Source organism: Cotesia typhae, unplaced genomic scaffold (assembly GCF_013202065.1).
Source record: "Cotesia typhae breed Kobodo isofemale line unplaced genomic scaffold, CoteBio_Ctyphae scaffold_121, whole genome shotgun sequence".
NCBI classification, from domain to species: Eukaryota; Metazoa; Arthropoda; class Insecta; order Hymenoptera; family Braconidae; genus Cotesia; species Cotesia typhae.
This window is the reverse complement of record NW_027423773.1, coordinates 207,887-223,776: the sequence shown is the minus strand read 5'-3', so window position 1 is coordinate 223,776 and position 15,890 is coordinate 207,887. Positions and strand designations below refer to the sequence as shown.

General features: G+C 34.5%; 1 protein-coding gene across 2 annotated transcripts in view; it reads left to right on the top strand.

The window, feature by feature from the left end:
• The window catches only part of Invadolysin (leishmanolysin-like peptidase, invadolysin), a 49,923-nt gene that overhangs the window by 23,904 nt on the left and 10,129 nt on the right, over window positions 1–15,890 (top strand). For both annotated transcript variants that reach the window (XM_074252914.1, XM_074252915.1), the window contains exon 3: window positions 3,936–4,036. In XM_074252914.1, coding sequence (XP_074109015.1) covers window positions 3,936–4,036 — 101 coding nt within the window. The remainder of the gene's footprint in view (window positions 1–3,935; window positions 4,037–15,890) is intronic.

Genomic DNA, 15,890 nt, shown 5'->3' with positions numbered 1-15,890 from the left:
CTTTACCCAGGTTACCGTGTCAAGCTTGTCGTCCTGATTGTTGGCGTCCTAGGAGGGATGAAACAGTCTTTTGTATCCTCACTTGCCAAAGTTCCAGCTTGCTCATCAAAAGCTGAGTTCTTGGCAGTTAGGATGCAGAAGGCTGTTTTACTTGGTTCTCTCCGTCTCTTAAGGGAAATGACTTTGGCCTGCTGTGATCACTAACCGCCTTGTTGTGCGGAGTGGTCCAGCAGTAACGGATGGAGCTCAGGCTGGGCCCTCGGAGAATCGGACTCCGGGGATAACCCCCCTGAGCATTTAATAACATAATAATAATAATAATAATAATAATAATAATAATAATAATAGTTCATTTATTTCAACAATCATAGGATAATCAGAATCAAGCATCATTACAATATTTGTGAAACTGGATCGTTAAATCATATTAATTAAAGCTCATTATTGTTCGCCGGTGTGTTTGTCCGAGTAATAGCTGTGACAAGGATAATCTTTATTATAATTATTTTTATTGTTATTGTAATGAGAGAGAATTACAAGAACCAATCCACCGTGTTGGATATCATTATGCTCTCCACTAAAATATAATTAGATATTAACCCGACTGTTGTTCCTATCGGGTTATTATCAGACTCCACGAATGAGTTTAATTATAATTTATATGGAAAATTTAACTGGGTAGATTTTGAGAAGGGACTGTTGGAGGGTAAAGGACAATTAAAGTTGTGCAACTGGAAGAATTGAAAGAAATTGGGTATTTAGATTGTGGAAAATATGGTAGATAATTTTGGAAGGAAGTATCCTGCACCAATCCGAGGCCTAGAATATGAATCTCTAAGCCCCATTTTTGTCTGTAAGACCAGACTAACAGCCTCTAAGCCTTAGTATTGCGTCAGGCATAATAATCCTATCGAAATTTGTCAAATCCGTCATCGTAGAGTGGTAATCTGTCATATATCGAGGCTGTTAAGCCACCCGATACCTTATATATATGTTTGAAGATTATCGGTTCCTACTTAAGAACTATACCTCTGCATCACAGTATCTACGGTACACTTCTATGCGCTATGTACACATAGTACTATTAAATACATAGCCCCATGTATCTGTTCGGGTACATACCAGCCGGGTTTATGCATGTTGTGTGTGCTCAGTCGCATTGCTTTGATATTGAGGTAGAGCTGTCTGTTGATAACCGGCTTACTCAACTCGAGTTGAGGTGATGCGCCAATCGATAATTCATTATTACTGTATATTTTTTAAGCCATTTGTCACTCCTATTAACTTTCCTAATCACTTAGATTAATTGAATTCGTTTATTTATTCATAACTATGTCTCAAATTTGTCGTTAGATATCTCGCTTAGAAGAAAAGCTCGTTAGGATTTTTTGTAGAGCATTGAATCCTTGAGATAATCCACCTCGAGCTTTTAACGGAGTATCAAAATTTGAAGATCTACAAGCTTTTGAAAGCTTAATGTCACTTTTGATAAAGTGCCAATTGAAAATAGCGAGTATCTGATCAAATATTAAATGTACTACATTTTTTTCTGTAGAGCATAAAATTTTCTATTCAAAGGTTTACGTATTTGCTATTCTAAGTAAAAAATAAAGAATCTTTTGAAATAACACAAACGTATGTTGAATAAAAATGAAAGAAAAAGCTTAAAATATTTTTAAAAAATTCATTATTTACGAGCGATTTTACCGCTCACATAAACATTTTTTAACCCATAAACTTTAACAGCTTCATAACAATTCATACAAAAAATATAGGAGTTATAAATTGCTGGATCTAGATAAAATTTGAATGAAAAAAAATAATTTTCCGGGAAAGGCATACATTTGTTTGTCGATGTTTTCACCGAAAGCTCAGTAATGATTGCGTAGGTAGCAAAGTGGGGAGCAGAAAGTGGGTGGGTTAGAGCCTCGGGACTTGTGTGTACACGACAGCAGAATACAGAGGAGCTTCAACACAGAAATAAGCGGGAGCGAGCTTGTGACGATCAAAGCTATCACGTGGTCACGCGCGCCGCCTAAGAGAGCTTGCGGCGCCAGAGCTTTGGTAGCTCGAGTGTATAACGGGTTGGTGTAAATATTCAAGCTCTGTACACAAACGTAAAAGCACTTGTCTCTGAAGCGTCAATTTCATACGCGAGAAAATCATTTTAATCATCACCTACCGTTTTTTTTTTATTTGGTTTTTCAGTCATTAGTGACTACCAAGAGACTGACGTGTAGAGCTTTTATGAATATTTATTTTTATTCGTTGAATACATCATTCAAGACAACAGTCATCAGAGAAATGTAGTATGTAGCTTGTTATGAGCTTTAGAGCTCCTAGATATGATACGATGTTGAAAGCTCTCGGCTTATTTTATAGAGAATTTCATGCTCTGTAAAAAAGCTCTCGTATGTTTTTTCTGTATCTTCGATATTTAACGAGGTAATTGCGATTTTTAATCGGTACTTCTCACTAAGGTTGACCTTGAACTTTCTGAGGCTTCAAGAGCTCTAAATTTCGATACAACATTAAAAACTCTGAATTTTTTTTTTTACAGAAAATTTCACGTTCTACAAAAAAGCTCTAGTAAACTTTTATCATAACTCAAATATTTATTGAGATATTCACAATTTTCAATCAAAAAATCTAAGATCCAAAGTAACACCAAGAATCATCGAAAAGCTTTCTTTGAAACCTGATTAAATTTGATGGAATACACTCCGAATTCATCCCTCGCTTTCACTACTTTTATCCTTTTGCCGTCATACTCAGACATTAAAAAGTTTAGTAGTGTAAAAAGATTTTCTTTTCTGAGCACGATCTTTTCTGTTGAACGAGTTTCGTTGATAATGCACCTAGCTGAGTTTTAAAGTAGTCGACACTCGTTTTCCGGCCACTTCCGGTCGTTGGTCATCGGTCACTACTCGACTTCTATATCTGTATCTGCAGATCCTTGCCAGACTTTTAAGAAGTCTATTAATTTGAAGAGGCACTTTAGCCTGGTCCAACTTTGAAAGCATCCGAAAATTCTTCTCCGAACCGGCTACTGCAGTTTTGACCTCAGACAACCCAAGATATCATCTTCTTCGTGCTTCAATCAGTCGAAAAACCCGTGGTTGCCTTAATAAAGACTCAGGGGGCTAAAATCTCATCATGGAGCCTTCAAAAAAAAAAAAAAAAAAAAAAGAAATGACGTGTCTAGTCGATTATATCAGGCAGGTGGCTCTAATTGGATTAATCGGGCACCCGGAGGCTAATGGTCAGGAGAGAGAGCAGTGGCAAGGTCGATACGGGTGTCTGTGTCCCGAGGTGATAATTAAGCTTCCGTCGGATCACTTGTAGTAATAGCAGTGGATGTAGTTTGATGGAGGCAAGGGTTGGAATGATGGGATACCTTGTGGTGGTGCTTGGATAACGCTTTGATAAGCTGGATGATCCATTTTTCAGAAAATATTCACCAGAATCATGATTGAACTGCCTAGAGCATATTATCACCAAATTGAATTGTTGGACCTCCTTAATCTCAGCTTCTAATTATCCGATCAGATTTTACCCGGTCTTGCTGGACAGCTGGTGCTAAGTAGAAAAAAAAATCACTGAGATGTTTTGCTCCACAATGAACTCCCGCGGAGCTATCTAAGAAAAACGAATTAACTTGGATGAAATTGTAGTAAAAGTAGAATTGCTGTAATTTAAATTAGAATTAAGCTGAAAATTTTTTGAAAAAAAAAAAAAAAAAAAAAAAAAAAAAAAAAAACACTTATAGCTTATGACCTCTACTTTTTAATGTATTGAACAGTTTTCTGAAAAAAAAATTTTTTAGAGGGCGTAGGAAGCATTTTCCATTTTTTAGTAGGGATTCTAGATCTAGCATTGCTATGATCATGATTGTGAGCTCTTTATTGACGGACATCTTTATATTTGTGTTTCAGGTGGTTCATGGAGTCCACATCGAGCCAGCGCATGAAGTGAAGAAGCGCAGTATCAACCAGCCGCTGAGGATCCTCCTGTTCTACGATGAGAGTGTCTATCGGTAAGTCTATTCATGAATAAATAACAATGATAGTAACTTTAAAGTGTAAAAGTTTGGTCGTAAAAATCAGCAAATACCTCCTCACAATAAATACGTAACTAACAATCCAGTAAATTTATCGCGCTATGAATAGTAAAGTGCTCAGGAGGAAAATAGGAAAATTCTTGAGTTAGTCAACCAGTTAATAGCAAGTATGCAAAGTTACACACAAAGTTTAAGGTTAACTCGAATGAGGTTCGCTCGGTGGAGAATCCTCCAAAGGCTTCCAACTATGATACACGAAACACCAGACAAGTATTGCCTAGCTTTGTCTTTGTTGGTGTACTCAATTACTCTTCTTAAACTCCCGAGAAAGTTCACTTACGTTCAGGCTGTTTGCCGTTCCACCGATGGAACTTGATGTGCTCAAACTCGGTCCATTGTCTCAGCCGGAATCTCCCAGTCCCAGGATGATTCTCATGTCACTTACAGGTGCTGATGCATGCGCTTTTAGCTTGTTTGTTTGATTCTCATTATCAACATTGTCAAATTTGTTAGAAATAATTGATTTTTTTTTTTTTTTTTTTGGGAAAAGAGAGAAATTATTGATTAGAGTGAGTTTGAAGTTGGTTGCTTGAATGTCGAAGATTATATTGACGAGATTTGTAAATATTCTGAAGCTTGGCTCTATCAAAATTTCTAAAACTTTGATTTTTAAAGATAGCCATATCATTTCAAGGGCTTCAAATCATTAGATTCTTTTAGAAACTGCTTTACAAATTGGTTCGAAACTTTAGAACTGTTTTAACAGTCTTCAAGATGGTACCACCAAGATTTGAAACGGAGAAGTTTGAATCTGTTCAATTTAAAATTCTACAATAATAAACCGAATATATTCCTGCTCTAATAAACTTATTGTGATAGAAAAAAAAATATCCAACTTCTCAATTGAACAGTTAACAAAGTGAATCTCGATAAATACATTTTATTAAAAAATTTTTATAAAATTCTTCTTATCATATAATGCAAAAGAAATAGAGTGGGTTGAAGCAAAAATAACCGGAGATAGAAAAATATATTTAGTTTTAAAGATATAAAAGCTCGATATTGACTTGGAGCTTTCTATTCTTCAGGCATCGGTATATACCTCTTTTATGAGGAGGTGTGACGTCATTTCAACGAGTTTAAAGTTGAAGCACTTACTTTCTATATTAAACCACTTCGTGTCATTCGTTTACGGCTTCAATGTGATTTTATATCGAAATAAAGTCCCTTTTCTCCTTCGACTACAAAGCTTGCAAGCTTTAGGTGCAAAGATATCGAAAAATAATCGACACCCTGTTGAAGTTTACCAACTTCAAACCTTCAAAGGCGTTGAATTAAAAAACAAGCTTTCGTGGTTGAGCGACAAAGCAGCCGCTAAATTTACTTAACCCATCGACAAGGTGATACCGCATAGGGATAACACGGTGCAAGCTACCTTCTGTTACATAACCCAACAAGCTCTCCCTTTGTACACATAATCTCCCTTTATTCACCCTATTGGCTGAGCTTGCAAGCTCGGTCTGTACTTTAGAATTGTGATAGAAAAAGCTCGGGCTATTTGTTTCCTACTAATTCGAAGTTGTAATTATCACAACGCATATCCAGAGTAACGATTTCTTCCACGAGAAATTTATATCTCTAGTGAAGCGTGACGGGGCAAAAAATGCTTCGCTTTGCCAAACATTTCCCGCAAACCAGTCAAAGACACGATATACGAGTGGAAAACTGTCTGCACTCTGCTCCCCGGTGTTCAGTGAGCTTTTTGCCGTGTAAGAGATGAGAATCAACACAGGGTATAAAAAGCACAACAGATATGTCGCACGACTCCAAACTCTTCTTATCTCGAAATTGTCTCGGTAAACTTAGCCAAGATATTTTTATTATAAATGTTTACTGCTATAAAAAGCACGACATAAAAAGCTGCCGTTAAAAAGTAACAATCTTTAAACGTAAAATATTTCCAATACGTTAGAACAGCTTGTAAGCTGCTTACTAAAACAACTAGCTCGTGTCCGTGACCTTAAAAATCAAACATAATTACAGAATAATGAATATCTGAACGAAAGTTGCAAGCTCTGGAAAACTAAACTTTGGAAGATCTCAAATCGCAAACATTTTTAATCAGACAGCGATTTTGCAGAAAAAAACTCGAGAGCTTGCGAGGGAAATTTTATATATCCAATTTTATAAAAAAAAAAAAAAAAAAAAAAAAAAAAAACTTTCACTGCTATCGTTTCTTGTTTAGCAAATAAAGCTAGCTTTTTGTTAAACTATCAACAGGGGTGGAACAAAATAAATACGCTCTTGCAACAGTTCGATGAACACCAAAGTCAAAGAGAATCGGTTTTAATTGACCATTTAAATTTGTTCGCAGTATTTGTGAATAAAATTTACGAATAAATTGAATAAACACGACAATATTTGTTATACAACCAGATAATTATTCTAATTAACGATCGAATAGACCTTGAGCTTTCAAGCATTAAAATTGGTCTGCTCTATAACTGATTCTTGTTTAAACCTCAATATTTCAAGGTAGAGTTTGCAAGTTCAGGTACTTTTACCTTCGGAGAACCCCAATGATAACAACTTGATCTGTTATTTATAAAAATAATGCATCGAGTACGAGAGCTTGCGGCCAAAAGCATTCTAGTAGCTCCGAACATAATAATAACGGCAATACCGCGTTTTTATCGATATTGTGTCAAACAGTGCAATATGCGTGACCAATAAAAAATGTACGAACGAATGGACGAAGAAAAAAAGCTCGAAAGTGGGAGTGTGGTCGTAACTGTCCGTGTCGATTCTAGTACTCTCTATCGACTACACTATACATTGTGGTCACTTACAACTGCTTCGAAATGTTATAATACTATATGCTATAGTCAATCCCCTCTTTTTTCACACTATTCCACTTGTGCTTTTATGAACTATCAATTTTTCTGATAAAAATTGAATTTCCAACATTAGAATCCGTAAATTATTTCAAAAAACTTAAATTTTTCTTGCAGTGCAGGAATGTCGAAAGCTCTGTATGGATTACTGGCAATAGCCTGTAAAATTGGACGTCTATCTATTATACATTCTATGCAGCACTTTTTAAACATTGAGCTTGCACGGTTGGAAGCGCACAAGTCGAGAATTTGCAAGCAAAAAAATTTGTATTAGTCTCTATAATTAATTAATCTTGCAGGGCAACAGATAATATGCTTTAGATTTGCAAGCTCGTCCGTTATTTAATTAATTAACACAATTTTATTCTTTTTCAATAGATTATTCGTTGAACACGCTTCACTTCCGGAAAAATTTTTAATAAACTCCCACATTATTTTCATTCATATTTTTATTATTTAAAATTTTCAATTACTCTAAAATATGTTTAATAATTCAGCTGTAATATAATTTTTCATTTCATTAAAAGCTTGTTATCAATTAAAGCTCGAGTACATGTTGCTGACTCGATCTCTGTCAGAGAATTCTAATGAAAATGGGAATAATATGTATAGAGTAAAATATATTTCACGTTAATTAAAATTTTGTTGTCATGGTGATGAACCAATTTACATATTTCCCTCAATATTATAAATTTTTTTACGGTCAACAATTTATTACTGACATTGATTCGATACAAGCTCACTAGAAATCAATATTAAAATTTTTGTATAAGCTCGAAATATTTTTTTCAGTTGCTAAATAAATAAAAAAGAAGATCAATTACACGTGAGACGTACTCTAAATTCGATTTCTCAACGCGAGCTTTTATCTACATACATTTTACGTCTGGTATATAAAGTAACAGTTCGTACCTCGTCGCCGTTGGAACGTGAATTTTTACGTGATTTCACTTTTATTTGCCATCTATACAATGTTCTTGAGCTTTTTTCTCTATACATATATTACGTTCGTTCTATTTATATATTTTTTTTTATTTATTTTTCGTGTCTTTCCAGTGAGAAAAGTTTTATCCGATCTATCGTAAATTCGTCGAGCATTTTAAACTGGAATAAGCACAACAAATTTATACAAATTTTTCCAAAAAAATTACCAAAATTTTGTCAAAGCAAACGTTGAAACATAAAAACTTGTTCCTCTTTTGATAATATACTGTTAAACGAATACGTGTGTAAGAATGAAAAGGATTTCATTGGATATTTGTCGAATCCACTCGTGATATTTGCATGAAATTGTTTGCTCCGTCTAACTCGACTCAGCGTGTTCCACTATTGGTAAATAGTATTGCATAGACGTAGAATATACAAGATCTATATAGATAATAATAAAATAGAGTATTTATTATTTATATACTATAAATTCATTGTTTTTCAAATACAACTATTTCTAACATCAATTTTTCTGTATTTATATCGATCAGAATCTGCAAGCTCGGTGTTTTCCTTTTCTTAAACACTTTAAAATATCAATCCTCACGAAAAAATACGCAAGCTTGCAACAATATACCCGAAGCTTGCAAGCTCAATAGTGTCATTGTCCCAAAGTGGTAACAGAGCTACCCTTTCTCGATAAAAATCTACTGTCTCGGTAACAATCGACACGAAAGTTTACTACGTCCTCGTATTGTCATAATTAATGTATGTAAAAGTTAGTTAAAGCTCTAACAAAGTCTATATGAACGCATATAATAATATCCAGTGTATAATGTTGGTTGTATTGCCTGAGTAAATAGAGGTAGCACGATATCTGATAGAATATTTGCTATAGTGAATAAGCTGAACTACTAAACTACCTTCAATACACTACTAAAGTTGATTTTAAGTTTGTTTCTAGTTAAAGACCCTATTATTCCTACCGTGGCCCTTGGAAAAAAAATTCTAGTGCAGCAGTAAAAATAAGTGTTGAAAAAAGATAGCGAGATCGTAAAATAGATAGAGGGAGATAAATTTTACTGTAAGTAAAGTAGAGGAAAAAACGAAATATACAAAAAAAAAAAAAAAAAAAAAAAAAAAAATAGGGTAAAGCGTGCATGCACGTAACCAATCGTACTTTGATATTCTCACCATTTCTTCCGTATACTATTTTCAATATATGTCTACCTTTATACGAAAATATATATATATACAAGTTGGCGCTCTGCCATCGTATTTTATTCCACCACTTCGATAAACAACATCTTTTACTTCAGGGAAATAGAAATATTAATGATAACAAAAAACTTAGAAAAATTTTACGATTCTATATTTTTATAAATATCTTATGACTTGTCACAATCGGCCATGAGCTATCAAGCTCAGTCATTTTTTGGTTTCAGGTGGCCAATACAATCATCCTCCACAAAAAAATGTGTGTTTTTACAAAAAAAAAAAACTTGGCTCACGATCCAAAACTACCAAGAAATTCCGAAGAATTCAGGTGCAAATAAACATAAATACTTTAATTTTGTAGAGTGCATTATTTGCATCCGAGATGAGTAGAGAGCACCCGAAGACGGTAGCCAGTCATCAGTTGAAGCACTTGGGGCCGAGTTTAACAGAACAAGGGCCAAAGGAAAAAGAAGAAGATCAAATGCGAGCCGTGAAATCCCGTGATGGATCGCTCGTATATTTTAAAATGATCCAGGAAAGACCGCCCTCGGTTTCAATTTCATCATTTCTTTTTCCTTTTTTCGATTCCATTTTATTTTTTTCTTCGCTTCATATTTTTTTTTATTTTGGCCACTTCTCCGAAAGCTCTGACCCCAGAGACATGACTTTAGCTTGGAATAAAATTACGAAAAAAATTTAATTCGTCTAAAGAGGTGAGAGGTTGTGAAAAATTGAAATATATCTCTTAAAGTATCCTCAAGTTTATCATTTTGACAAATTTTTCTTTTTCTTTACTACGACATCTAAGCTCTAAATGTGTCAGAGCTTTATCATCAAGCTTTCATGAACTTTTATCATGAAACATAAATATGATGTAAAGATTGACGTAGTCACTGGGGCGTTAATAACTGGGTTTATATTTCATAGATAAGGAAGAAGAAGGGGGAAGAATACAAAGATAAATCAGGAGCTTTTAACGGAGCTTGGGCTATAAAGTTAACAATACCGTAAGTTTATCGTATGTTAGAGTATAACGACTGACATGAGAATCTTGTACAGCCCGGAAGCTCAGACACAAAAGCTTGCTGGAAAATTACAAGCTTTACCTGGAGAGCTTTCGAGCTTTGGAGTCGACAGCGGTCCTCAATAAAAATACAAGGATTCATGATTGATCAGTGTAGACGCGTAATTTGTGAATATGCAGCTGGTTGCAAGCTCTGGCAAGCTTTTAAGCCGGTCTGGCAAGCTCCCCTTCCAATCGTTAAGCCGTAACGTTACCGGTGGCGCTCACCCTCCCCTTCATGTCTCCACTCATATCATGTTACATCAGAACAAATTGATTTTAACGATTTAAAGTGTGTATGTAAATGTAAACTAGCAAAACATTTACCACCACCGGACACAAGTAAACACCTGTGTCCTAATAAATTAACTGTTATCACTCAATTTGAACCCTGTAAATTTTAGCTTACACTCTCATCAACGGTTTTTATAACTTTTTCCATCAAACTGCTGGAAAAAGCTTGAAAGGTTTTCGTGAGGTACCTTTTAAAAATTCTATGCATTCTTGAGTTCCGAAACGTGTAATAAACTAGAGGTACAACTTTTAAATAGCGAAAAAAATTTAAGTGATCACAGAAGCTCGAAAGCTCGCACGTTAAATAATAATAATAGTTAAAGGTGATTAGATGTCGTGTTGAGTCATAAAATCTATGAGCTTGCAACAGGAACACTCAAAGCTTGCGATCTGAAAAATAATTTAGAGTCTAATTGTAAGAATTTATAAGCTAAAGTAATTAAAAAGGGAGACTTTACTGTTAAAAGCGTGGAATAATATTAATATTAATAAAAGCTCGGGTTATAATTCATCGTAGGAGGTCTAACGTTCCCACGTAATGGGAATGTATCGTAGTTCATTTTAACTAATTTACCCAGTTGTCTCTTTACCTATTTCCTCATACAATATTATATGTTTATGTAGACAGGAGTATATTATAATATACTTTTCCCTCTGTGAATATAACATTCTCAGTGTACACTAACTTCATCGTCGGATCCGCAAGCTCGTAATTCTAACCTTTACTACAGATACTGCATCCACTGAGAGTATAATTTATGTCCCTGTTCATTTCGTTGTTTGCTTTCTTGATTCTCCCAAACGACTTTGTATTTTTAATAATTTATCTTCAAATAAGCGCCCGAGGAAATGTAGAATGAATTACTGATAGTCGATGACATTTGAATTTGTAAGCTAGAGGCAATAATAATCAACTCTCATGCTTCAACATCAATAATGTCATTCTGAATACAAAATCATTTGATAGGCAAACTTAGAACCATTTGTTCTTGTACGTAATAGCTTACGATGCGTAAAAGCTTGGATGTATTTCCATGGAACGGGGTTGTGTCTCTAACAAAGCAATAATATTATTGAGCTTGCAACCTCTTTGAGTAATTAAAAGCCTTGAAAATTTTAAATTCTTGGCAGCATAATGAATGAGGTTTCAAACATTATGCTAATGAAAATTAAATAATCTGGTAAATATTTCTCGAGCAAACTGAGCGTCGTGTTCTATCTGGTAGAATCTTACAACGGATAATAATAAATATTACATACATATAAGCGGGTAATAACTGTAGTGTGTGCTACAAAGTATCAAGAGACGCTGACGAAGCTTTTACAAACCTGTTATGTCACGTTTCCCGTTAATTTTACAAAAACTCGACGTGGTAAGTTGCTCTCTGGTGTTAGGATTTACAGCTTCTGTAGACGACAATTTTTTTTGTTTGAATAAATATTACGAGAAATAAAGGTCACTGTAATTGCGGATTTCTGGTTGGATAAAATATTGTATTCTACTGTCAGTATAAAGCATATGATTAAAGGATAAAGACAACTTTGATCACCTTCTTTCACCGTTTGTCCGTCCCGTCGGAGCTCGTAAGGATTGTCGAGGATTTACAAGTTTGCTATCTGATGGGTTGTGACAGAAAATAGTTGAAATTTAACCAGTTTTAACAAGATTTCATGAACCAAAAATCCTCTGAGCTTGTAATAAATACTTTGAAACTCACGAGTATTATCACCAAAAACTATTTGAAGTATTTGCTTGCTTTGAAAAATACGTGAGCTTGCAAGATCTTGGGTTTATTTTCGAGTAAAATTGACAGTAGCTTGATAAATTTGCATTTTATTTGTAAGTTGGTAAGTTAACTATTCTATTTGTCGTCATACAATAGTCACTTGCAATTAGTAGATGTTCTCTGGATGCACGTGCTGGTACAGACCTTAGCAAAGTTGGTTAAGACACTGGTGAGATTGAATTTGAGGAATATTGACGATGCGGTTAGACTCCAGGGAACTTGTCGAATATATATTAGCACCCAATTCAACTCGACAATAATTTAATTTCGCATAATTTAAACAACTCTCAGGTAAGATGAATTATTTCCTTGAATGCGATGAAAATTCATCATTAATAAAATTTAATTCGACGAGTTGAAAATCACTGAGTAATAAAGACATCCGAGTAATAAATCTCTTGCGATATAAAGACGAATTGTATTACATTATTTCGTATAAACGAATAGTATATATTGCACTCTCAGCTTGGTATTTTCAAGAGAAAATATTATTATAGGTACATGGGTACCGAGATGATACATTGAGACAATGAAAAATCTTATCTTAAATTTAATGACAACAAAATTGTTTTTCTTTCTGATTTATTGGATTTAATAAATGGAGGTTGAAAAAAAAAAAAAAAAAAAAAAACCAAGAATTTACCTTTGTTTTATCGAGCTGATGTTTCTATGCTGCAAGTTCACTGGATGTTAAAACGTTTTTACGTTCTTCAATAGCCGTTCTGACCTTAGAATGCTACCATTTGAAACCTTGTAGAAAATTCAATCGCTTAAAGTTACAATAATCATTAATTAAAATGAAATCTTCAAAGCTCACCAGTTTCCTCAATGTTCTCAATTAAACATCTCATATCGATTTATGATCTGCAATCTTAATGTAGTTATGAATTCAAAGTTATATTCATCCGTTTGTCGCTAAGTTGTTTGACTAAAAAAGCTCGAGCTTTCAAAGGTTTGTACGGCTGTATTCGATTTAACTAAACAATGATTTAAATTATAGATTGCATGTCTAGCGTCTCGTTCTCAAGTCTAAAAGCATCCTTAAATTTGACTCCCGCAATTTTTGAAGCGTATCAAGACACAAAAAGCGTCGTTTATTGCAAGCTCGATTTATTATTATTACCTGAATAGCTACTTAGTCGATTACACATTCCTTTAATTTAAGCATTCCATTATTTATGGAGCAATATTTTAGTCTTGAGTTTACTCATCCCACAAAATACCACCAAGAAATTGTATAGAAAATGTGTAATATTCGTTGTAAGATATATATTATATAGATAGATTCATGGAAAAAGACGTAAACTCGTTGGAATACAAAATGAGATAAGACGTCTAAAGGTAACGAGTGACATTACTTCGAGTCATGCGCGTTCCATATCTTATTTCACGAATTCAACGTTATTTCTTTTCTCCAAGAACTTCTAAGAATTTCAATGAGTTATTCAAATGTTAAATTTCATTGAAAAACAAATAATATTTTTAGTAATCGAGATAAAGTTTGCAAGCACGCCGCAAGCTCGGGTGGTTTTAAGTTTTGCCAGGCTCCTAAAATATGTAAAAACATTTTTTAGGTCGAACTTGCGATGTCTTCATGCAAATAACCTCACAAATGCATCTCCAATTTTATTCCTCCGGCAAAGATTCACTTCTAGTGTTATTTTAAGGTTCCTCGTCTTCAAATGTGACTGAGCTTGTAAGCTCGCGTAAACAGGCTGCAAGCTCGACCATTTTGAAGTTTCATGATGCTCGACAGACATTTTAAATACCAGCTTACAGGATTTTTATGCAAATAACACGCCTCAATAGCGTCTTTTTGGTTCAAATTTACGTTCAAAGGCGCTTATAGATACTATCGCCTCCCCAGATGCTTGCGAGCTCAAGCAGATATACTGAAGATTGAAATTTTTAGTAGCTCAGTGACTAATTGTTATGCACGGTTACAATCAAAATACAATATCTCACAGCAAAACCAGGTAGAGGTTTACGCTTGAATTTGAACCCTAGAGAAGAAAATTATAGGGGTGAGCTTGCGGGAGCGCAGGCCAAGCTAATCCCACCGTATAATTAACCACTAGCAACCGTGCTAGGTTTCTCTACCCCGTTACTGCTATAATTCATGGCTAAGCTTCCTATCCAGTGTTGTTTCTCTGTTTCTTTTGTTGTTTCTACATTTTTTTTTGTTAATTCACGTGAACTCCCTTTCCCGTCTAAATAAATCCTTATTTTCACTAAGCCCGAATGTTCACTGCAACCTTTCTAAATAACCGTCAGCTTCCGGGGTATTTGATGGCTGTTCGAATTTTCAATTCCGAATGAATTTAAAAAAAAATTTACAACTAGACGTTGCAAGCTCGGCTACTATTACGATCCCCGAGGTACAAAAATGCAGACCGTCGAATAAAAATACCGAGCTTGCAAGCTCTGGGCGCAAATATTCAATCTTTTATTACTTTTCTATGATTTTTTTGTGTGATAAAGTTAGTTAAATTATTAAATTTTCTATGAGCATGGAAGCTGATTCTTTAGAGTCTTTTGAAAAAACACCGTGTTAATTATTTGTAAGTATATTAATAAGATGAATTAATAATTAAGTCTTTAACGAGAAAAGATTTTAATTTTAGTACTTAATATAATAAAGCAAAGCTGAATAGCTTTAAATAGGATTTAATTACGCGGAAATAAGGATAAGGACTCGGAGAAAAGAAGTGAGAGAAAAAGAGCAACCGAGCTTTTAGATTCGAGAATAAAACGGAATGAATATTCCTTTTTGCAGAGGTTTGTCGCCCGCAATCACAATTTATGGTTGATGTCGGAGTAGTAATTCTGCTTTCTTCTTAACTTCGGAATAAGAGCTAGCGATTGAGCGGAGAAAAAAAGAGAGGCGGGGAAAGAGATCGCTGGTCTCATCTGGCGTTCTTATCTTGTATGCTTGATAGTTCGATATAAAAAGTTCGAATTTTAACTTCCAACTTCATTTTTTCGCTATCGATCAAAGTAACGAGAATACAATCGCAAACTCTGATCTCACGCTTTTGCTATTCTCTTGAAGCTTTAAAGCTCCGCAAGTCTACTTGCTCCAATGACATTTTCAAACGATTCAAGACATTTCTTTAACTCGATTCCGGATTGGTCATTATTTTATCCTGCAAGCTTTCAAGGTAATTGTTGCAAGCTCAATGTTTTTTTTTTTTCAATTTTACATTCAATTTATGACCTTTCGTCAATGTATCTATGAGCTTGCAGAGAGAGAGAGAGAGAGAGAGAGAGAGAGAGAGAGAGAGAGAGAGAGAGAGAGCGCTCAAAATTCGAGTTTCATGAACTATAAAATAAACAGTATACAATTTTACTCTATTTAATACCCGGATATTCCCATGACCTCGTAAAGATCTACCTAGCCAGCTCTGGGCGACATATTACGGATTTTATCGTTAATTGCTGGAGTATAAAATTTATCTTACGCCCAGAAAATTAAACCCCTTTAAAAGCGTTAATCGATATTATTATTTAATCTGTTAGATGAAAAATTTTCAACGGTAACGTTGCAAGCTCAGTAGTTTTTTGTAATAATAATGTTGTACGAGTTTGTTTTTTTTTTTTTTTTACATAGAAGCTTTCGAGATCTGAATGAACCTGCAAGATTCGTT